Source organism: Engraulis encrasicolus, chromosome 11 (assembly GCF_034702125.1).
Source record: "Engraulis encrasicolus isolate BLACKSEA-1 chromosome 11, IST_EnEncr_1.0, whole genome shotgun sequence".
NCBI lineage: Eukaryota > Metazoa > Chordata > Actinopteri > Clupeiformes > Engraulidae > Engraulis > Engraulis encrasicolus.
Genome location: NC_085867.1, coordinates 51,606,163 through 51,630,349, shown reverse-complemented (window position 1 = coordinate 51,630,349; position 24,187 = coordinate 51,606,163). Strand labels below are relative to the sequence as shown.

General features: G+C 44.5%; 1 protein-coding gene across 20 annotated transcripts in view; it reads left to right on the top strand.

The window, feature by feature from the left end:
• Positions 1-24,187, top strand: part of cast (calpastatin) — a 57,330-nt gene that overhangs the window by 28,268 nt on the left and 4,875 nt on the right. For 6 of the 20 annotated variants that reach the window (XM_063210917.1, XM_063210908.1, XM_063210911.1 and 3 more), the window contains 24 exons: positions 8,005-8,064; positions 10,536-10,643; positions 11,370-11,429; positions 11,943-12,038; positions 12,710-12,814; positions 13,291-13,335; positions 13,734-13,832; positions 14,042-14,122; positions 14,687-14,731; positions 16,355-16,441; positions 16,595-16,675; positions 17,383-17,424; positions 17,838-17,921; positions 18,693-18,797; positions 18,952-19,068; positions 19,293-19,406; positions 20,572-20,649; positions 20,882-20,932; positions 21,222-21,320; positions 21,564-21,680; positions 21,825-21,938; positions 22,626-22,730; positions 22,972-23,076; positions 24,127-24,187. The exon at positions 24,127-24,187 is cut by the window's right edge and continues 32 nt beyond it. In XM_063210917.1, the coding sequence (XP_063066987.1) occupies positions 8,005-8,064; positions 10,536-10,643; positions 11,370-11,429; positions 11,943-12,038; positions 12,710-12,814; positions 13,291-13,335; positions 13,734-13,832; positions 14,042-14,122; positions 14,687-14,731; positions 16,355-16,441; positions 16,595-16,675; positions 17,383-17,424; positions 17,838-17,921; positions 18,693-18,797; positions 18,952-19,068; positions 19,293-19,406; positions 20,572-20,649; positions 20,882-20,932; positions 21,222-21,320; positions 21,564-21,680; positions 21,825-21,938; positions 22,626-22,730; positions 22,972-23,076; positions 24,127-24,187 (2,059 nt within the window). The remainder of the gene's footprint in view (positions 1-8,004; positions 8,065-10,535; positions 10,644-11,369; positions 11,430-11,942; positions 12,039-12,709; positions 12,815-13,290; positions 13,336-13,733; positions 13,833-14,041; positions 14,123-14,686; positions 14,732-16,354; positions 16,442-16,594; positions 16,676-17,382; positions 17,425-17,837; positions 17,922-18,692; positions 18,798-18,951; positions 19,069-19,292; positions 19,407-20,571; positions 20,650-20,881; positions 20,933-21,221; positions 21,321-21,563; positions 21,681-21,824; positions 21,939-22,625; positions 22,731-22,971; positions 23,077-24,126) is intronic. The other 14 variants (XM_063210919.1, XM_063210921.1, XM_063210924.1 and 11 more) reach the window with 10 other exon arrangements.

Here is a 24,187-nt window from a genome sequence, read left to right as displayed (position 1 = left end):
TTTAAAATACAACCTATCCATTCATCCAAGCATTCATTCAATCTAAGAAGACAGGCAATATACATACACATACCTAATCCTATATTAATGTACAGTCACTCGCTCATTCATCCACTAATTAATCAATTTGATAAAACATGTACAATAGCACCCCCCCCCTTACACACATAGTCAACTGCCACCCACCTCCCTCCCTCCCTCACACACACACACACACACACACACACATCAACTGCACCTCCTCCATCACCACAAACACACACACACACACAACACTCTGAATTGCCCCCCCCCCCCCCCCCCCCCCCACACACACACACAGACGCACACACACACATTCTAGAAACACACACATAGAATCACACATGATTACATATCTGGTTGTTTTTTAGAAATTCCTTCATCTGACATCTGAACGACCTATGACTGTGATTGGCCTTGAATTCTGGGGGCAAATTATTCCATAAATTAAGACCTTTAATTAAAAACGAGGACTGACCAAAGGATGTTTTACGGTGGGGTATTCTACAGTTCCCTGCTACAGCCCCCCTGGTAGACCTCCCAACTGCCTGTATAGGTAGTTGGTAGGTGTTAAGCTTTGCAGTTCACAGATTGGATGCTGTGGTGACTCCCATGCCATGCTGTGCTGTGTTGTGCTCATGGAGGCTGCATGAGTCCATGGCGGGTGTTGACCCACAGTAGGTGCTGGGTGCAGAGTGGTCTGGCCGCTGGAGTCTATTTGTGGTGGTCACGTTTGCCATGCTTGCTGCTGGCCAGAGGGCTCCTCACGGCGGGGTCATCTCTGCCATCAGGGTCGTGCTCTCTGCTCTGCAGCTGTGACTGTCTGTGTGCTAAATGCTGTCAGCCTGTGTGTGTGTGTGTGCGTGTGCGTGTGCGTGTGAGTGTGCGTGTGAGACTGTGTGTGTGTGTGTGTGTGTGTGTGTGTGTGTGTGTGTGTGTGTGTGTGTGTGTGTGTGTGTGTGTGTGTGTGTGTGTGTGTGTGTGTGTGTGTGTGTAAGAGAGAGAGAGAGAGAGAGAGAGAGAGAGAGAGAAAGAGATAGAACAATACTCAACATTAAAATCCTGAAAGTGTTGAAAATAGTGCAAAGTAGAAACAAAAAAAAAACACAAAGTGAGTGAATGTGAAGCATGGTTTGTAATTAATAGGCTGCCATACTATCTTGGAATCCGTTATTCCATTCACACAGTCTTTTGCTTATCAGCACTTCCGAGGTCATTTAGTTATGTCAGGCCAGTCAGGGTAACAATGTCTGAGGTCAGAAGGTGGACAGTGGCATTCATTAACCCAATAATAAGCCACCATGTTTAACCACACACCCTCAAATACAGTGCCCTCCATAATTATTGGCACCCCTGGTTGAGATGTGTTAAAAGCCTTAAAATAAATTCAGTGTTTATTGCAGAAGAATACTGTCACACTGAAAATTGTAGAAAAATGTAGTCTTCAACTCAAATGAATTGTAAGAAAATAAAAAAAATCCCTGACTAAAAAATAATTATTTTTCATTAAATCACCTGTTCCACAATTATTGGCACCCTTAACAATTCCCAGGAAATAAATATAATTGAAGCATTTCTGTCATTTCTACAGTAGTTTACAAAGTTTACCAGAGTATGTAGGAACATTTAATTAGTAATTCATCACTTCCTGTTTCCCTGGGGTATAAATATGATGTGACACCGAGGCCATTTCTCTTATCCACTCTTAAACATGGGAAAGACAAAGGAACACAGCATACAAGTGAGGCAGATGTGCGTCGACCTTCACAGGTCAGGCAGAGGCTACAAGAAGATTGCCACTCAACTGCAGCTGCCCATATCCACTGTGAGAGGAATAATTAAGAAGTTCAAAACAACTGGAACAGTGGTAAACAAGCCTGGACGAGGACCCAAGTTTATTTTGCCACCACGCACAGTGATGAGGATGGTAAGAGAAATCAAAAGATCTCCAAAGCTCACTGTTACAGAATTACAACAAATGGTAGCATCCTGGGGTCACAAAGTCTCCAAATCAACCATCAGGCGCCGTCTACACGCCAACAAGCTGTTTGGGAGGCATGCACGGAGAAAACCTTTCCTCACTCACAATCATAAACGCAAGCGTCTGGAGTTCGCCAAGCGGTATTGGGGCTTCAACTGGGACCGTGTGCTTTGGTCAGATGAGACCAAGATTGAGCTTTTTGGCAACAAACACTCTAAGTGGGTCTGGCGTACCACGAAAGATGCGTATGCTGAAAAGCACCTCATACCCACTGTGAAGTATGGGGGTGGGTCAGTGATGCTGTGGGGCTGTTTCGCTTCCAAAGGCCCTGGGAACCTTGTTAGGGTGCATGGCATCATGAATGCTTTGAAATACCAGGACATTTTAAATCAAAATCTGTTGCCCTCTGCCCGAAAGCTGAAGCTGGGTCGTCACTGGGTCTTTCAGCAAGACAATGACCCTAAACATATGGCCAAATCTACACAGAAATGGTTCACCAGACACAAAATCAAGCTCCTCCCATGGCCATCTCAGTCCCCTGACCTCAACCCCATTGAGAACCTGTGGGGTGAGCTGAAGAGGAGAGTACAGAGGAGAGGACCCAGGTCTCTGGATGATTTAGAGAGATTCTGCAAAGAGGAATGGCTGAAGATCCCTCTTTCTGTCTTTTCCCATCTTGTGAAACATTATAGGAGAAGATTAGGTGCTGTTTTGTTGGCAAAAGGGGGTTGTACAAAATATTAACACCAGGGGTGCTAATAATTGTGACACACATTATTTGATGTCAAATAATTATTTCTTTATGTGGGATTTTTTCCCCACTGAATAAATGCACTTGTATTGAAGGTTGGATTTTTCTCTTTTTTCCATTAAGGTCCCATATTATTTAGAAAAAAAATAAAATAATTGGAAGCTAAAAAACACATCTCAACCAGGGGTGCCAATAATTATGGAGGGCACTGTATGAGTGTGGATACTGTCCTTGGGCCCGTGTGTGCATGTGTGCGTTCGTGTGGGGGTTGGTGCGAATATGTGTGTGAGTTCATGCACGTGGGCGTACAATAGGAAGCTACCAAAGGTAGACAGCGGGATGCAAGACGTCACAATTTGATCCTGTGTGCGTTTTGAATTCCATCATGTGGCACTGCCCTTGTATTCTTTTCTCGATCTGTGTGTTCCCACCCTATACTCATCCACACGTCAGTCAAACCGACTGGAACAGACGTGCTTGTCTGTCTAGTCAAGTGAGCACCACCACCCACTATTATGGACAGTTCTACACCACCCAGTTCTACAGTATGAGTAGTGCGCCACCCAATGTTTTGATTGCTTTCTCGCCAATTCTCACGGTGCCATAAAAATATCACTATATGATTTAGAATGCATTGAAAACAATTATCATTACTGCTAAAGGGCTACTAGGTTTCCCTATAATGTGATGTTTGAACGTGCTATGTAGCCCTCAGCCACAGTTGTCAATCAGTTGTCAAATAGTTGACGGTTACTTACTGTTGATCTAGTCTAATCGGATATTGATCTGGAAGGTCACTAAGGCTTGATGTGTTTTTGACAGAATAAGTGAGCACCACCCAGTGTTATGAATTGTAGTGCTGTATGAGCATTAGTGCACCATCCAGCAGTATAGACCTGCACCACCCAGTATTCTGATTGCTTTTTCACCAGTGACATGTGAACAGGTCAAACCCTTCTCTGGTGACCAGAGTCTTCACCCCATGGGGGACTAACAGTAAATGCAGCAATGTACACATGAAAACGTGTAAAGTGGCAATGAAATTCATTTTGAAGTGAACTCCACATGCATTTTCCTCCTCATCAGTGGTCAGATATCTACTGTACATTTTGTTTGCTTAATATTTGATTAATATCGGTACATTCCCTATTCCCTAATAAATTAGTTTGTGTGGCCAGAGATTGTGAGGAATAATACGGGTCAATCAGTCAATTGTCACGTCAGTAGAGGAACAAAGCTGGAGGTGGAGTTATGATTGAGTTATAAACCTTTTAGTAGAAGGGTCTTTTGGCTTAGTTTTGCAAGCACAAAAATCCCACAGGCCCTGGTTAGCCTTTTGTTCAGAGATAACATTTAATTAGACAAGCTGACCCAAAACCGGGTCTCCCTGTAGTGATGCAAAAGGTTTTAGTTGTAGGCAAGTGGGCATCTTCTCTAGTACTCCTGCTCTATTTGTAATACTTTATTCTTACATCAACCGAACTGATGAAGTTCCTTCAATGAGGGTTAAGAAGTTCTCAACTTCGCACTAAGAAGAAATCCAGTTGCTTACACCTAAAGCCTTTTGGATTACATGAGCTGAATGAATGAGAATCTTCAGAGACATACAGTACTCCCTGTAGCAATGTCTTTAGAGAAGGGGAAGATTAGGAATCAGCGGGAGGGGACACTGTGTGAGATTTTTTGTTGTTTATTTCCAGAATTCATGCTACCCATTCAATAATGTTACCTTTTTCATGAATACTTATCACCACCATCAAATTCTAAGTATTCATTATGACTGGAAAAAATACATTTTTCATACATGAAAAGGGGGATCTGCTCCATGGTCCGCCATTTTGAATTTCCAGAAATAGCCATTTTAGCTGCAAAATGACTGTACTTGGGCCATACTATAAAATATTCATTTATTACTTAGTAAACTTTCATGAAAAGATTAAATTTGGCCTTAGACAACACATTTTCAATGAGCAGCATAGTTGCAGTACCTTTTTTGACCATTTCCTGCAAAGCACCTAATACATGTGCTGACGGCATTAAGAGCAGAGCATTGGAGCATTGGAGCTGTGCAACCTGTGTAGGCCTGACAGGCCCTGTGTGAGCACACACACACACACACACCCTCAGTCTGGCGCAGGAAGCTCACTGCAGAGGTGAAGAGAAGTCAGGAAATGTAGTGGAGAAGCACGCACCTGGTAGAAAATAAATTAAGCTCGTAGTTGGAAACAAAGTTGAAAGTCCACACTTGCTCCCGTTTTGCTTTTTTTTTGTGCTTTTCTTCACCAAGTCAATGTTTTCAAGTCTGATGAAGAGAGTGTAGCTCGAAAACGTTCACGTGCTGAAAAACAAAACAAAAGAAAAAGTGAAACGGGAGCAAGTGTGCGGACATTCAACTTTGTTTCCATGATTGTCTGACCCTTTTATCCTGCACCTGCATTTTGGATGTGCACACCTCTACCTTACTCTGTTCCCCTTGTAGTGAAAGCTCAGTTGAAATTGTGATGTGTGTGTGTGTGTGTCAGAGCAGCGGTGAATGTCTGGCTTGCAATCAAGTGAAACATGTCTCTTATCACTGGCTACTGATAAAGGATGTGCTGCGTTTCTGAGATTTAATTTTGAGCTAATCATTCGTATACCACTAGTGCCTGCCTCATCACACGAAAGGACAATGTATTGTTCTGGCTGATATACTGTACCTATGCACTACACCCATATTTAATTCCTCTTTGCTGGGAAAAGTGTCTAAATGACAAAATGGCTAAATGTTCAGTCTAGCAGGATGTGACCAACATGCCACATCTAGGCCTATCTGGCAGCAGTCTAGAGCTCCAAAATGCTAAAAATAAACATACTGGTAGTGCTAGTGGTTACTGGTTGCATGTGCTACATGACTCTAATGTCTGTCAATGAATTTAATGAATTGCAATAGAACTCATACAGGCGCCCCCATTACACATCATTTCTAGGCTAACAATTTACTTAATGCTGCAACATGTGCTAGTCCCCATAGATAGACAGTAGCTTCAGGCTGCTGTTCCCCAGAGAGAATTTGAAAGATTGTGCAAAAAAGGAATCCACATAATAGTATGAGTCATCACAGATTTGCATAGAGAGTACAACGTGGCCATCTCCCATCTGTTGTGTTCTTTCTATGCCAATCAGTTTTTGCTTATATTTCTCAGACAAACGTTGTGTTCTGCTGAACATCAAAACATGGATTAAAGAGTTGTGTTTTGCAGGAGCCGATATAAAGCTTGAGAATGTGGGTTTGTGTTTGGTCAGTTTATTCATGCTGACAAACTCATGCTCCTGTGGTATTCAGAGCTGGCTAAACAGGTCAAGCCAGGCAGATAAAAGCAAGTGCCTTAGTTATGTAACCCCCTCCCTTCTCTCTCTCTCTCTCTCTCTCTCTCTCCTCATCTGTACAGTAGCTTAATGTAGAAATCCTGTAATACTGTAAATCGGAAGTAGGATCGGAAATTCAGAAATAACTTGAGTAATGAGTAATGGCAGTAACCATTCTATGCTGGTTCTGATATTGATAATAATATTGACAATTGGCTATTGAAAATTACATTGTGTGTGTGTGTGTGTGTGTGTGTGTGTGTGTGTGTGTGTGTGTGTGTGTGTGTGTGTGTGTGTGTGTGTGTGTGTGTGTGTGTGTGTGTGTGTGTGTGTGTGTGTGTGTGTGTGTGTGTGTGTGTGTGTGTGTGTGTGTGTGTGTGTGCGTGTGTGTGTGCGCGTGTGCGTGTGTGTGTGTGCGTGTGCGTGTGCGTGTGCGTGTGCGTGTGCGTGTGTGTGTGTGTGTTTGTGTTTGTGTTTGTGAGAGAGTGTGAGTGTGCATGTGCGAGAGAGAGACAGAGAGATGGAAGGTGGGTTGGATTTGAAACAGCTGTGGTTTGTCTCTCCGTGTGTGTGTGTTATGAAAGGGGCATGCGGACAGGTTTGGGCAGGAGAGGGTGTGGTCTTTCACATACGCACTGTACGTACAACCAAAGCCATTGCAGTTTTCAGGACTTGTCTAGTCAGACACACAACACCCACAACCATTGCAATTTTCAGGACTATATAGACTCAACACACACACACACACATACATACAATACATTCATACTCCCAAACACTGACAAATTGTCATAACTCACATAATTGTCAGACTCACAGCACACACATCATGCAATAAGTTCCTCTTCTCAAACCTTGTTGCAGCGTTCTGGACTAGCCAGACACAAAACGTACACAGATACAAACGGAAAAGGCATAAACAAACACTGCCTACATGATCATCATTTCCCTTTCTTTCATGTTCCTGTGAGAGACCCTCTCGCTGTCTCGCTGTTATTCTCGACGCATAGCAAAATAATGAGTCACTGTCTCTGGCAGAGGTTTCAGCAGTTCCTGTAGCGTTAGCTCTAGCAGGACGAGAACGGTGCACATTATTGCTTCAAAAACCCTGGTATTCTGTATGTGCCTTTGTGTTTGTGACTTAACTTGTTTATGTGGGCCTGACAGAGAGTGATGTGTGTGTGTGTGACTATTGACACAGTGTGCGAGTGACTATTCTAGTTCGAGAGATTGCTGCCGTTTGCTGTTGATGTTGTTGGGCTCAGTCATGGGATCACAAGTACTGGCTGTTTCTCCCTCTGCATAGTTCTGGGAAGAGCAGGCACACACACACACACACACACACACACACACACACACACACACACACACACACACACACACACACACACACACACACACACACACACACACACACACACACACACACACACACACACACACACACACACACACACACACACACCACATTTCCATATCGTATAAACACAAACACATGGAGTGTCAGTAATTTAGGCTTTCTGGCATGATGGGGGTTTCAGTTCTTCCAGTCGATGCTGCAGTCGTAAAAGAGAGTGGTGTTTTCATGCAGGCTTCAACAGCCCTGCTCAGCTACAGGGCCGTGACCGATATTAGAGACCTCCCTTATCACTGATGGTGTATTTTTAGTCTCTGGTTGTTGTCGCTGTTTGTTATGTTGTTATGCTTTAAGAATGTTTGCTTTGTAATTACATGTAATCTAAATACTAGATCAGCTAGCTTGTATACAGGATGTCTAGATGTTTTGGCACATATCAATATTCATTTTTTTCTCTGCCTCTCTCTCTCTCTCTCTCTCTCTCTCTCCCTCCCTCTCTCTCTCTCTCTCTCTCCCTCCCTCTCTCTCTCTCTCTGCCTCTCTCTCCAGTCTCAGCACAGACAGGCCACCTCAGCTGCACCAGCCCCAGTGAAGCATGCCCAATTTGAGGTATGTCCTGACCTGTTCCATCTCTGTCCTCCACACCTTTACATCATGTGAACTGGCTCCCATTTCTCTCCATGTCTCAAAGTCAGTGGCAAATGTATCTCCAACCTCCTTTATGGTTTGCAGTCAGTGAAGTCTCAGACTGATATTGCGCTTTGGGTTTCTGGCCATTGAAAGATTGTGTGCGTGCGCGTGTGTCCATGTGTTAACGGTACAGCAATGTACAGTACGTGCATGCACAATTGTACTGTATGTTTGGGTTATGTTAATGTGTATTTTTTACACAAGGGAGTTGTATTTGTGTGTGTGTTTGTGTGAGTGTGTGTGCGCTTTGTTATGTTTCCAAAACGCTCCCAGATTGTGAGCTTTAATCACAGAGGAGGTCAGAAAAGAAAACTTTGCGCTTCCTGCTATTCATATAGTCAGGGCCCGGGCCCTTCCTCTCCCTGTCTCTGGCCTGCTCTCCTGCTGGCCTCTGAAGACGGCTGCACTAAAAACAATACACACATACTATGGACTAAGACACTTTCATCTATGCTGTGCATTCCTGTATGATTACAGGAATGCACAGGAATGATTACCTGAAGGTGCTCATCAGTCCTAATGTCAGTTGCAATATATACAGTGATTATGCTTCAGTTTTAAACAGATTTACATGCCTATAGTACCTAAAAAGTGCATGAAAGTATATGGTGTGTTTGGAGAGGCGACCCGTGGCTATGTACAATGGGGTCTTCCAGCTGGCCAGAGATAGGCCGAGTTATACTACACACAGGTTTTATCAGCTCAAACTAACCGACATAGCAATAGCATCTCCTTGTGATTGACACACCCACATGATTGACATTTTGCATTGACAAAAATGCTCTGCGCTGTGAAAGCTATGTGTTCAGGTTTGGTTTCATACTATACAAATTGTGTGCTCAGGGTTGTGCCAGTTGACTGTGATTTCGTTAGACCTGTCATGGCCATTAAAGCAAAGTGTGAGTGTGGATGGAGGATGCGAAGGCTGTGTTACAAAGGGAAGGCTGAGCCCTTCAGTCAGAATGGAAAATCTCCCCGTACAACAGGATATGTGGGTGTGGGCGGCTGCTTGTAAATGTTTGGCTGGTCCAATAGCAGGGACACTTACCCTTTACACGTAGCGTCCATACTTGTTTCTGTGTTAGTAGTAGTAGTAGTTCATGTGTTGAGTTTTGCAATACAGCAACCATATTGTATTTGCACATAATATGATTTTACTGACTGTGCATGAGTGTGTGCAGTTTAAAGTGTTGTTGGGTTAGAATGTAAAAGGACACATTCTACCAAGAGAAGCATTTGTATGCACTTCCAGTGTGGCCGTAACTGTGGTGATGCGCTTTGTGTCTCTGGGCACTTTCATGGCAATGCCACTATGGCTGGAGGCCAGTCCATCTCAGAATACAGGCCAATCGTTGATGAATAGTACCCATATAATAGTAGTAGCAGCCTAAGTAGTAGTAGTAGTAGCACCCATGACAACAACCTACAACAGGCACCATTTTAAAGCTATTTGTGCTGATGATTCTGCAAGGTGTTGGCATAGTTTTTAGATTTTCAAAGTTTGATGGATGACCAGCCCCCTTGAGACAGATCACTGTATTTCCACATTAACAGGATAATACAAATCTACAAATCTGCCTAATGAAAGAGGGGGAAAACAGAAAACATTTTAAAAGAAGTTCCTCATTTTTCAAACCCATACCTCACACCGTGGTCAGTCACACGGCATCAGCCAAAATAGTGGTTAAAACAGGAAAGCCTTCAAATAGACAATATGACAAAAGTATATTTAACTGTGCTTCCTTGCTCTATTTATTTTCAGTTGTCAGCTATGCAGACTGTGTGAAAACTGTCACCATCTCTACCAGTGTTTCCCCACTGTTATTTGTTTTGATGATGACCCGTGGTGCGTGAGAGAGCATCTGCTAAAATGACCTCAGTCTCATAACTAAGAGATGCTTTATGAATTCAGTATCAGGACATTGTTAAAAATATCTACACACAGTCATCTTGTGAAATTGACAGCAGAAAGTGTGTCTAGTATTAGAAAGTGTTTGTTGTAATCATACTGTAGACTGTGACTCAGGACCAGGAGTGTTTCTCAAAACCATAGTTGCTAATAATTACTTTAGCTACTTTATTAGTTGCAAATGCAATTCTCCATTGGCAGCCAAGCAAGTTGCTAACTGGTTGGCAACACTCTTTCAGCAGCACAGGACTGGTAGCCTCTTACTGCAGATGAACCTGTTGACGGGCCTATTCAATCTTTGCTGAAAACACTCAACTACATCATAACATTGTTATGACATTGCAGGGAGTCTTGGGTAGACTTTGTCATTCACATTTTGGTGACAATAAGGTTATTTCAGAGGCTCTTTGCTAAGGAGTTAAGCCATTTGCCATCCCCTCCGTTGCGTTGTGTTGAGTTTGGTGTGGTTCCCTCATGACAGGCTGGAGCGAAGGCGACCGCATCGCCCGCCACCTCAGCAGGAGCAGGAGCAGGACGTGGAGCGGTCCCTGCCGCCACACAGAAAGGCTCCCCCAAACCCATGGCGGAGGTACAGGACATGCTCTGTAGCCAATCGGTATCTGCTTTGGTGTGGAGTGCCTCCTTGACTTATCCAATCCATCATTCATGCTCTCACCCTTTCTTCATGGCACCTTCATTTCTTCTTCAGCATGTTGTCACTGTTTTCATCTTTTCTAAATGATCCCAAGGAGCCCTCTCCTCTCATTCTCTCTCTACGCAAAGCAGACCCCATGAGGTCTTGCTCTTATTCTCTTATGAAGGACAGTACTGCCAGTGCAGGATTGTCCCGTGTGTGATCTTTCCACTGCTTTTGGGGTTTGCTGCCCCACTGAAAGCTTCAACACAAGCTCCATTTTGTTTCTTCCAACATAAAGAGTGTAATGTCCCTCCTTTCTGGTTCTACAACCCTGCTGTGTGCTTACCCTTCTTTGCACACCATGAACTCTTGGCGGTGCTTGCTTTCATCTATACTACATCTGACTACATCATTCTGCTCTATTGTGAGGATCTGCTGCCTCCACCATCTATATTCTGCCCCACCATCTACTTGTCTCATGCTGGGCGTTTCACTATGCTGCTTCTGGGGTTAGCTACAGTACATCGGCTACATGTGACTGCTGTTGTGTGTTGTGAAAGCAGACCAGAATGCACATGCGTCCTTTGTGTGGTGCCTGACCTGCGAGTGACCTTGGGTGACAGTATGTGTTAATCCCCTGTTCTGATGATTCTCTGCTTGCTGCTGGTTGGCTTACAGACGAAACTTGTGACTCCCAGTCCAGCAGCACCCAAGGGTTCCCCTAAAGATGTCCCAAAGGTAGCCTCCCCATCTTCAACTCTTTCAGTCAATGATCCTCATACAGCATCAACTGCTTTAGGGGTTGATGTTGGGATTTTATTGAGGTGGTGCCTCAGTTGAACCTGCTGTACAGTATGTCAAGACCCATTTAGCCCATTTCGAAGTGTGTGTCGCAGTTTGTTTCCTTCGCCCTACTGTATGCTGTCTAGGTTCGATTAGTCATGCTGCTTGGTGTGTGTGCGTGTGTGGTTGTGTGCTTATGTGCGGGTAAGCGTGTGTGTGTGTGTGTGTGTGCGCGCGCGTGTGTGTGTGTGTGTGTGTGTGTGTGTGTGTGTGTGTTTGTGTGTGTGTGTGTGTGTGTGTGTGTGTGTGTGTGTGTGTGTGTGCGCGCGCGTGTGTGTGCGTTGACTGAAAATGCATGTGAAATCTATGATAAAGCGTCATTTGATGTGCCTGTCAGGCAGTTCACCCAGTCTGTCCACCCATACATGTGTGTCCAATGCTCATACCTATTGAAACGGTTATTTGCAGACGTCAGCAAGCTCCACAGCAACCTCCACTGCAGGGGCAGTGAAAGCTACAGACCCCGCGAAAGCCAAGACCACCCCAGCACAAGACACACTCAAGGTAGAGAGCCTCAGGGCCAGGCGAATAGGGTGGCCTAATGAAGAATTACAAGCCCATTCTTATGTATATCAGTTCTTTCCCTTTGATTTTCCTCTCTCTTTCTCTCTCTCTCTCTCTCTCTCTCTCTCTCTCTCTCTCTCTCTCTCTCTCTCTCTCTCTCTCTCTCTCTCTCTCTCTCTCTCTCTCTCTCTCTCTCTCTCTCTCTCTGTCTGGTCATCATGGTTTCAGCTTACTGCGGATCTGTGTTCAGCCACTGGGCCTTCTTCCTTATTCACTCTGAGCCCTCTTCTTCCTGGTGTCTGCACCGTGATCCTCCTCAGCACCCTCATCCTTCATCCTCCTTGCTTGCCCGTTCACCCTCCTCTTTATTATGGTGCTGAATCGTCTTCAGGGTGTCGGGTTGGTTAAACATGCTGCTGTTTCATTGGTTATGGGTCTGCTCTCTCCATGTGCTTTCTTCATCACTTATTTCTCCTCCATTCATTGGATGCTCTTCCACGTTGGGGCTCTGATCCAGGGGGAACTATGGTACTTCAACGTGTTTGGTCTCCCATGGTCACTCTTAACACGTCAAATATTAAATCACCTGAAATGGTCTAATGGGGTGTGTGTTTTTGTGTGTTTGTGTGTGTGTCTGTGTGTGTCTGTGTCTGTGTCTGTGTGCTTATTAGAGTTCTGCCATCACTTCAAGCACATCCCACACAGCTAAGGCGGGTGCTAAGGGTGGTGTGTCTACCGACACTAAAGCAAAGGACACTAAGCCAGCAGACACCAAGGTAGCCCAAGTCACTGATGACAGATTGATCTGCGAGAAGCCAATATTTTGTTCTGTGTGTTTGAGCCAGACTTGATTACCTTTACTAGCCCTTTGATGTGTGGTGTTGTGTGGCGATGGGTTTGCGGTACGTGTTGTGGCTCAATTGCAAGCCCTTCTTATGTTTTGAGGAAGTGCCTCGGTGGCTATTGTGTAATTATGACAGTGAAAGTTTGAGTCCGACATCAGAGGTGACTGTGACTGTTTTTGTTTGCTGGACGGTAGCCTCCGGCAGCACCGTGGCAGCACCATCGAATTGGGCAATGTTTGGACTCCTGACTTTTATAGTGTTGATAAGCATGTTGTTGGGTAGCTTTCATTTGTAGGAATTTGTTGTTGTTATTGTATGAATTTGATGTTGTTGTTGTTGTATAAATTCCATGTTGTTAATTTTTTGTTGTGAATTTATGTTGCTAATGTTTTTCTCTCTTTTCTCAGGTGCAGAGGGAGGTGGGCCCACCTAAATCACAAGCCAAGGCTCCGGTAAGCATCCCACCCCTCCAGTTCCACTGCGTTTACGTGTCCATGTGTGTACTGTACATGTGTTAACCAGGGGCCTGTACTACAAAGCAGGTTCAGGATAAGTTAAGATTAAGTTAAGATGTAAATCATCTAATACAAGAGCTTTTCTTAAGAAAATGAGGACTTCAGGCTCTTCTATTATATGATTTACCTCTTAACTTAACCTTAACTTACCCTGAACCAGCTTTGTAGTACAGGCCCCAGGTGTTTAATGTGTGGATCGAGTGTCATGTGACTACGGTGTCCACCTCACCGGTGTTGGACTGCTATTGTGTACGTTGGTTTGTAGCATGATGTATGTGTCTATGTGTCTGTGTTTGTGTGTTCGTATGTCTTTATGTGATTGTGTGCATGTGTAGGCCCTTGATATTGATCCATTAGATGCCCTGGCTGGTACTTTGCCTGATGAGTCTTTGAGACCCACCGCTCCCGTGTACACTGGGCCAGAAGTCACCGAGGTAGATATGTACTGTGTGTTGTACGTGCACATACGTGTATGTCTATTGAATGTACTGTGTGTATTTATGTGTTGGGAATTAATAATATATCAGTTTACTCAATATGTCTATTAGTTGTGCAATGTATTCATATTTGTGTTTAACAGCATTTTTTCTAATACGTTGCATGTGTGTATGTGTGTGTTTGTGTGACCTGATGTGTGTGTCAGGCTGGATTAACGACAGAGGAGGGTGTGTTAGTGGGGGAGAGAGATGACACACTTCCAGAGGGATACAGAAAAGCGGACCTGGTCAGTGGCGGCACTCCTCCATTCTTTCCTCCTCCTCCTCCTCCTCCTCCTCCCCTCCTCCTCCTCCTCCTCCATTCCCGCCCTTCTTCTCCACTTCTGCATTCTCTTGACCCAGCCATGGAGGTCATGTTCTTGTCTTTCCTCTTGAGGCGTGGATGTTTCCACCGTTTTCCTCTCTTGTCTCCGTGATCAGAGGCACTTCTTTCCTGCCCGCTCCTTCTTTTCCTGCTGATCATCTTGAGGTGGAGAGACACAGTTGTTGTCTGCAGGCTGGAATCAGAATCATTTGATTATATGCAGACATGTTAAACAAAACAAGACGCACCACCTGACAGCCATCTTAGTAACAAAATCGATGAACTCTCTATCCAAATTGATATGGAGAGGTGTCTGTCTCTTTCTACTGTGTCTAGGCATTGCCACCTTCTTATCCCTCTTTTCTTCTTTTGCTATGCAAAACAATAATTATGGCTTAACTCATCCAGAGAAGCTCTATTAAATGAAGTATATTTTGTGGAATGTCTGTGTGATTAAGATCTGACTTGACTTTTCCTCTCTCTTCAGGAAAAGAAGGCACCAGCTGCCAAGCCAGAGCCAAAGCCCACACAGGTAAGGTGGATGGTCACTGAAACTCCACTGACCTTTCAATCAACCAGACTTTTGTCGTGAACTAAAGCATAAGCCAATTGCTTTCTCTGTCGGGTGCAAACTGCTGAAACAGTAGTTTTGGTTTGTCATAGACATGTTTGAGCTTATGTCTATGCAGATGTGTCTGTGTGTGTGTGTTGAGGGGGTGTTGCAATAGAGAAGGAGACATGATCAGCATACTCTGCACTTCATTTTGATTCACTCTAAGTGTCGATGGCCATGGGACGGATGTTTCTTGAATCACAACAAATGAAAAGCAAGCGTGGAGTGTGTGACTGCATTCTTTTGATGTTGGCCATGTTTACTCTCTCAGACTGATTCCAGAAGAGAAAATAGAACCTCATTTTGGCAGCCTGTGGGGAGTATTTTTCTTTTAGTTTAGTTCTAGATCCAACACTAGGGGAGATTTCTTACTAATATTATCAACATAGAGACAGCTGTGTTTGATGCTCGGCTTTAACAGGGCAAGGAGACATTTAAAGCTTTCATAACGGCTGGTGCTGCAAGGATTAATATGTCATGATAAACTAATGGTATTCCAGGCTCACACATACTGTATACTTCAGGGTATGCACACCCACAGATGTACGTGTGTGTTTAGCTTCTGCGTGCATGTCGTAACCCTTTCCCCTTTCTGTTGAATGTTACACTGGCTTGTGGGGTGTTGGCTTTGCAAATATCCAGCTACCACACCTTCATGTTGCGCACACAGCCAGGCACGTGCATGCACGGATGCACGCGCGCACACACACATTAATTCATACGATACATGCACACTCGTGCATCACATGAAGAATTTTAGTCACATAGTTTTAGTTACAGTCCCAGTCTCCTGGTTCATACCTCATTCACTCTAATAATTGCATGCTTGCAAACACGTACACACACATTCCCAGACATTAACCAACCATTTGATTACGCACACACTTGCATTCAGACTGCCTGTTTGAAACAGCCTTAACTCTTAAGAGACATTGCATGCCCTGAACTCAGAGACAGTCCATCACCAGACCACACACACACACACACAGACACACACAGACACACACAGACACACACACACACACACACACACACACACACACACACACACACACACACACACACACACAACACACACACACATACACACACACACACACACACACACACACACACACACACACACACACACACACACACACACACACACACACACACACACACACACACACACACACACACACACACAGAGTGTGTTCTGGCTTGAGGCAGGATTTATTCTGCCCAGGTTAGTTACTGTGTCCCTGTGTGAAGTTGCCCTAAACGCTTCCCTGAGTTATGGTGTGCCATTGTTTAACTGTTTCCAGAGAGGTCTTGAGAAAGCCTGTGTTGCCGGGCCCTGGTAAGGAATGCAAGTGGGTGTGCCTGTATTTTTCCTGCTGCGCTCACACATGCTTTCTGTTAGGTTGCCACAATGTAGTGGTCTGTCAACCGTGGTCTCAGGCGCCCCCTAGTGGACAGTCTATATATTACAGATAGACTTACTAAAGACTTGTTCTTAGTCACAATGCCTTTTGGTGTATTTGTGTGTATTTTTCGCAGAAGCCCCTGAGCACAGACGCAGCCTTGGATTCACTGTCTGCAGGCTTCATGTCCTCCGCTCCCCCCGCACCAAAGAAGACAGAGACAGTACGTTTACACAAACACACACATGCACAGAGGGGAGAGAGAGGGAGGGAGTGTGATGGATGGGTGAATCCACTTCATGGGAAGTCTCCGCTTCATCCTCAAGTGCCCATTGAGCATCCGTCTCATACAACTGTGTTTCTGATTTGTCTGCAGAAAGTTGAGGATGTAGCAGCTATTGATGCCTTGTCAGCCGGTTTCTCAAACTTCGCACCACCACCCCCTGCTTCCACAAAGGTAACCATATGCAAGTGTGTGCGTGTGCGTGTGCGTGTGCGTGTGCGTCTGCGTCTGCGTCTGCGTCTGCGTGTGCGTGTGCGTGTGCGTGCGTGCGTTTCAATGTTGGTTTATGTGTTGTAGGGCAGTGTTTCTCAACCTTTTTTTAGGCGAGGCACCCTTTCAATTCATGAAAAACCTCAAGGCACCCCAAAACAACAAGCCGTAACATGGCATCGCATCCGATACCACAAAAGCTTAGAAAAGTAACACATTTGGAGACGTTCAAAGTTGCTGCTTTATCTCAGACAGGCTATGTGTAGGCCATAGAAGATGGCCAGGCCATGGTAGATGAAAGATTCCACTGACGCTAAGCATTCATTTATTAATTTAGACAACTATGTATTATATTACATAATTTATTTATTCATTTAGGGCAATTTCACATCCCATCAGCCACGTTTCCGCGGCACCCCTGAGGGGGGTGTGCGGCACCCCAGGGTGCCCTTGCACCCCGGTTGAGAAACACTGTTGTAGTATACTGTATGTGAATGATGCCATGTCTCTTGCCTCCATCGAGGTACGTACAGTACATAGACGTTTGACATGTGTTTGCAGATATGTGCACAGGGCTATATGAATGAGCTTGTTCAATGCTGGTGTTGTTGTATGTGTGTGTGCAGCGCATTACTATATCATTGATGTCATGTCTCTCTTGCCTCTTCCAGTCTCCTGCCCCTCCTGCTGATAAGAAAGCCAAAGTGGACAAGGTACTGTTGTGTTTGTTCGTGTGTACTTAATATCCGTTGGCTTTGCTGAACACACTCTTTGTGACACACATACTGATTCACATGAAGAGCTCTTTTCCAAAACGCTATATCCACCATTTTTGACTTTTTGCATTTTAATATTAGAATTGACTGTGAAGAGGGCCTATTATCTATGTGTAAATTCTTGCCATTCAAATGTTTTGAGAACACACTCTAAAACCTCTATAAAAATGCATTTTGCAATGCATTTCAATGGAATGCCCAATACAAAAATGTCAATTTCCCAACATTCTATAAAATGTATATATCTCATTTTGGAAAACAGCTCTTCACATATTGATATCTTTCACTACTCATAAGTGCGGTTCTACCAAATGATTTTATAACCCATTCCCTCTCTACTGTCCCTGTAGGTATCTGATGACTTCTCCCTGATGGCAGGACTGAGTGCCCCTGCTCCTGCTCCTGCCCCTGTGCTCGCCCCTGCCGGCCCCAAGGTCAGAAAACAGCAGATTTAGGAAAGGGCTGGAGACATGGCACACACACACACGCACGCAGGCACGCACACACGCACGCACGCACGCACGCACGCACACACACACACACGCACACACGCACGCACACACACACACACACACACACACACACACACACACACACACACACACACACACACACACACACACAAAAGCACACACACAAACAAAACAAGGTGGTTTGAATGCAGTGTACACTGCGCACACACCCCATTTCAACTTGGGAGAGGGTCCAGTTTTGCCATCTACCCTCTAGATTTGTGATGCCCAGAGCAGACAGCTTGGGCGTGTCATCATCTACTGTTGTCTTCACTCCCTGCTTAATAAGCAACTCAATAATGTCATCCCAATGTTTCCTGCCTAGATAGTATGTTGTTTGCACACAAGGCCATGTGTGAGGAGATACAGTATTCCTGTGAAATAATTACTGTACAGATTACAGAAAGACTAACTGTTTCTCTCGCATCTTTTCCCACTAAACGGGATGGGGATACATATTAATACCTTTTACAACTGGCATTGGTTATAAGCTCATAGTGTAATCGTGTACCCTTTAACAACAGGAAGAAACTGCATCATTTGTTGTTTTGGGGTTATCTGTTATCTCTAATTACCTTCTCCTTATTCCTTTTGTCTTTCCTCCTCTCTTTTTTCTCCTGGTTTCTGTCGGTTGTCTTGACTCTCTCTCTCTGTCTCTGTCTCTGTCTCTGTCTGTGTTTCTTTCTCTTCCAGGATGCCTCCATATCTCTGGATGCCCTGAGTGCCTTAGAGGACATGCTCCCAACAGCAGAGCCAGTGCCAGAGTCCCCCAAACTCAGACCTGAGGACATTGTAACGGTACGTTACGGACGTAAAAATAAGAATACATAAAATAGAAATAAAATGTGAATAAAACAATAAGATGTGTGAGTTCTACACTCCAGTATATGTTTTTGGTTCTTTGTTGTATAGGGTTTTAAATTGTGTGTGTGTGTGTGTGCATGTGTGACAGGAGGAGAAGACAAAGAAAGAGAAGGGTGTGATTTGTGGAGAGAGAGATGACACACTGCCCCCCGACTATCGCTTTACAGAGGAGGACCTCATGAAATACCCAGCCCCTAAGCCTGAGGTAAGACACACACACACACACACACACACACACACACACACACACACACACACACACACACACACACACACACACACACACACACACACACACACACACACACACACACACATACACGCACACACGCACACACGCACACACACACTATGCCTATCTGAATTTATCTGAGAATGTGTAAGAGCATATTGTCACCTTACCCATAATTCATGTCACATGTCCCCCAGCCCTCCATGGACCCGTCTGATGCTCTGGACCTGCTGTCTGGTGACTTCATGACATCCAGCGCTGCTCCTGCTGTCCAGGCCCCCGTCATCACCCCCTCTGCTCCCCCACAACCGGTCAGTTTGTACCTCCATAATCACCCCCTCTGAGTCCCCACAAATATCCAAATCCAATTATTTGCTTCTGAATTGCAAATGCACTTTGGCAATATGCAACGGAGGTAATTATAGTAGGCTACAGTTACCACGGCTAAAATACAGTCCAACCTCAATATCCAATTGCCTACAATCACACGACTAATGGGTAATGAGTAACTGGTATCTTTTTGAGGAGGAGGACTCATTTTCCTCATGTTATTTACCATGGCGTGAAAGCCTGGTCATTATTCACGCACCCACTCAGGGCGACTGCGACTGCTCACCTAAACTGTAGGCCTTCCTACGGTACCGAACTCTGCTGGATGGAAACGCGGGCCAAACCAGTACCGTTAGCCCCCCGCCGACTCTCATGAATATTTATAAAGCCCGCACCGGAACGCGGAACCCCATGGAGAAGAGACTATAGTCCCTTTTCCCCATAACTCCCTTGCATAACTCCATCTGCACCCCAACCACAGACAGGAGGTGGGATTTATGGCTCTTTGATGGGATCCGTATCTCAGTTCCTCGCAAAGACCTTTTTAAGAAGACTGTGACTTAGTTCCCATCTTTCAAGTCTAGGAGCCATTTCAAAGAATTGGTTGACCCTAAAATGACCATCTTCTGATCCGTTCAGCATTTCAATCTGTTCCCCCCTTTATACTCTATCTATGCTGTCAGTTTACCATATCCAACCACTTACGCAACCCTTTAATAAGTTAACTTAGTTATTATTTCTGTGTGTAGAACAATGTTTAACAGAAGCTTGAGACGTGCAAATGTAGTAAATGGGGTTGCTTCACTAAACGTCAATGGACTAACACCATTAAAGTGTTCTAAAAAAATCTAAAAATGCTTCCAATGTGCTATGGTGGTAATTATTATTAAACGTGTTCATGAATATGCTTGTGACATGTGCATGCCCCTGTGGTCTCTCCTGCCTATTTGTTCTAACTATTTAACTTACTCATATGTCTGTCTGTCTGTGTGTGTGTCTGTGTGTGTGTCTGTATGTATGTCTGTCTGTATGTCTGTATGTCTGTGTGTATGTCTGTCTGTCTGTCTGTCTGTCTGTGTGTCTGTCTGTATGTCTGTCTGTATGTCTGTATGTCTGTCTGTATGTCTGTCTGTCTGTGTCTCTCAGCCTAAAGTTGATGATCTGTCTGCACTGGATGCTCTGGCTGGAGACTTTGTTGCTGCTCCTGCCGTTGCTCCTGCTAAGGTACATTTCAAGCACTCACAGAGTATGGATTTAACGTCTGCATTCAGGTTTTTTTGTTTGTGGTCACATGTTGGTATGTGTGTGCGTGCGTGCGTGCGTGCGCTTATGCACTCATACTCCAGTGTTTTTTCTCATTTCATGTACTGAATAGTTCGTCTGTCTACACAGAACCAAATATTGAACTATCAGTGAATATGTAATTTTTGTGTGTACGCTTTTTCTTGTTTCATAGATCTCTGCCCCTGCCCCTCCCCCAGCTGCCGTCAGACCTGCCACTGAAGGGGTACGGTACACACACACACACACACACACACACACACACACACACACACACACACACACACACACACACACACACACACACACACACACACACACACACACACACACACACACACACACACACACACACACACACACACACACACACACGTATACGTAATTATGAGTGTTAAAGTACAGCACACATTGGGTTTTTTAAATCTGATTTCCTGAAACCCTAAGAGAAATAATTTTTCGATCTTGCCTCGTCTTGTCTTCTGTCGTCTCTTCTCTTCTCTTCCCTTCTCCAGGGTATGTCTCTGGATGCCCTGAGTGCCTTAGAGGACATGCTCCCCACAGCAGAGCCAGTGCCAGAGTCCCCCAAACTCAGACCTGAGGACATTGTAACGGTACGGGTTGTGAAACTCAAAAGATTTGAAAGTTCTATGCTACAGTACATGTTTCTTCCATATGCTTTATGTACTACAGTGTGTAGGGTTGTAACTGTGTGTGTGTGTGTGTGTGTGTGTGTGTGTGTGTGTGTGTGTGTGTGTGTGTGTGTGTGTGTGTGTGTGTGTGTGTGTGTGTGTGTGTGTGTGTGTGTGTGTGTGTGTGTGTGTGTGTGTGTGTGTGTGTGTGTGTGTGTGTGACAGGAGGACAAGACGAATAAAGAGAAGGCTGTGCTATGTGGAGAGAGAGACGACTCGCTGCCCCCTGACTACCGCTTTACAGAGGAGGATCTCAAGAAATACCCAGCCCCTAAGCCTGAGGTAAGATGCGCACACATGCATGCACGCACACACACAAGTTTGGTCTTGTGTTTTCTTGGTGTATGAATTTAATTTCATCTGAAAATCACATGTAAATAGAGCACATTGTCACCTTACCCATAATTCATGTCACATGTCCCCCAGCCCTCCATGGACCCGTCTGATGCTCTGGACCTGCTGTCTGGTGACTTCATGACATCCAGTGCTGCTCCTGCTGTCCAGGCCCCCGTCATCACCCCCTCTGCTCCCCCACAACCGGTCAGTTTGTACCACCATAACGCCCGGTATATCAGTCTGATGTCTCCCATAAATATCACCACCTATGCACCCGAACATCTTGACAGTTTGCAGAATAGAATGGAATGGAATGGAATAGAAAGCATTTTACTGTCCCAGTGTATACCAGTTCAAACACATTGAATCTAGTTTAGTCCGGATCAAGGTCAAGGTTCTTACAGGTTGAAACTGGTTTAATCCAGTTCAGTCTGGCTCAAACTGATTGCCATTGGATCGGTCCGGTTCAGATTCTTTCAAACTGGTTCAGACTTGTTATATCTGGTTCAATCCTGATTCTAAGTGGTTTAAACTGGTGCCGTCCGGTTCAAACTGGTTTATACCTGTGTAGACCAGGTCAATCCAGTTCTAACTGGTTTAATCTTGTGCTAACCAGTTTAGACAGGTTAAAACATTTGAAACAGCTTCAATGTGGTTTAAACTGTTTTAGACCAATTGAAATCTTCTCAAAAGGTTAAAACCAGTTTATAACAGTTCAACTTGGTTGAAATCATGTGCTGAATTTGTATTAAGTGTCCTTCCGTCTAAAAAGACTGTATAACAAGGCTGTATACTGTATGTACAACTAGACTGCACTGCAATTGAACATAACCCAAAGTGTGAATGTAAATTGAATCTTGATTTCAACATGTGATCTTGTGTTCCTGTTAGGCTGCATCTGACTTTGCCCTGGACGCGCTTGCTGGAGATTTCGTTGCTCCTGCTGTGGCTCCTGCAGCTGTTCAGTCCTCTGTGTGTTCAGCAGCTGAGAGACAGGTACACACACGCACGCACGCACACATGCACGCACACACTTGTCTAACCAATACACATTAACATAAACCAAAAATACTGTACATACATACAGTACAACTGTACATGCACAGACATACTGTACATAAAGTATCAGACAAACAACAGCAAAAGTTAGCAATTCAAAGCAGTTGAAATGTGAGTTGAGATGATGATGATGTATGTGTGTGTTTGTGTCCTTTTGTGTGTGTGTGGGTGTATGTAGTTGTCATCAGGGACGTGCGATGCTCTGGATGCCCTCTCAGATACGCTGATGGACACGACACCAGCTCCCCAGCCTGTCCCTGTAGCACCCAAAGACATCGTCAAGGTAACGCCTCCTTTGTATTCCCCCAAACATCTACACGGTAGTAGCTTTTAGGGCTGTAACGATACCAGAGAGAATAGAGAGAGAGAGGTTCCATTGGCCCATTGTTTCCGGGTTCTATTATTGCAAGGGGGAGGGGGGGGGATCCCCCTTTAGGCAGACCTGAGCAGACCTAAGGACTGTTCTATTCAATGCTAGGAGTATTATGACACACCCCTTTAGGCAGACCGGAACCTGGTCATGTTAGGTGCCCATAGCAACCCATTACATTGGCATATCTCTATATACTTAAAGAATCTCTGACGATACACTCAACTCACGATTCAGTCCGTATCACGATTTTTGAAGATGGTTCGAGACACCCCCCGATTGGCCAGCGTTATAAAATAAAATTATGAATAAAAACTATAGTTTGTAGGTAGAATAGGTTACAATAGGCTACTAATAACTTAAAAAGTTTCAATATAGTAATGATGATGATTTGAAGCTTGGAAGCACTTTCACTTCATATGTGATTGTTTTTTGGACTGATGGGTAACAAAACTTTGAAAGGGTGTGTCATGATACTGCCTCCTTGTATCGCGAGCTATATAGCTATCTCGTGTATAGATTGAGGGTAGTGGAACCAAATGCCCCCTATTACATCACTTGACTATGAGTGTGGTATTGTGTTTTTATTTAGCTATTTACAAGGCTAGTTTTTACATCGTTCGTACACACAAGAGAGAACTGACACTTTGCAGAAATGTGCTATGTCTCTGTACAGATGTTGTTATGTTAGACAGTAGACACTCAATCAAATAGTATCTCAAGTGCTTCAACAGAGTATGAAATTATAAAAGAAGATGGAGAGGAGGGGAAAAAACAGAAAATCGAATGGTGGAAAGACATGAATAGATGAGAAGTTATATATTCCAGTATTTTGTGGAGTGTTTCAGGTCAGAGAGCAGTCTTGATCTAGGCAGCCACCTAACCACCATTGGGGAAATCTGGATGGATTAATGTATATCTGTCTACAGTCCTGTTCACCGCTGGTTCTCTTGTAACCCCCAGGAGAGGACCATTGAGGAGGAGAAGCTCATCAAGATGGGAGAAAGAGACGACACTCTGCCCC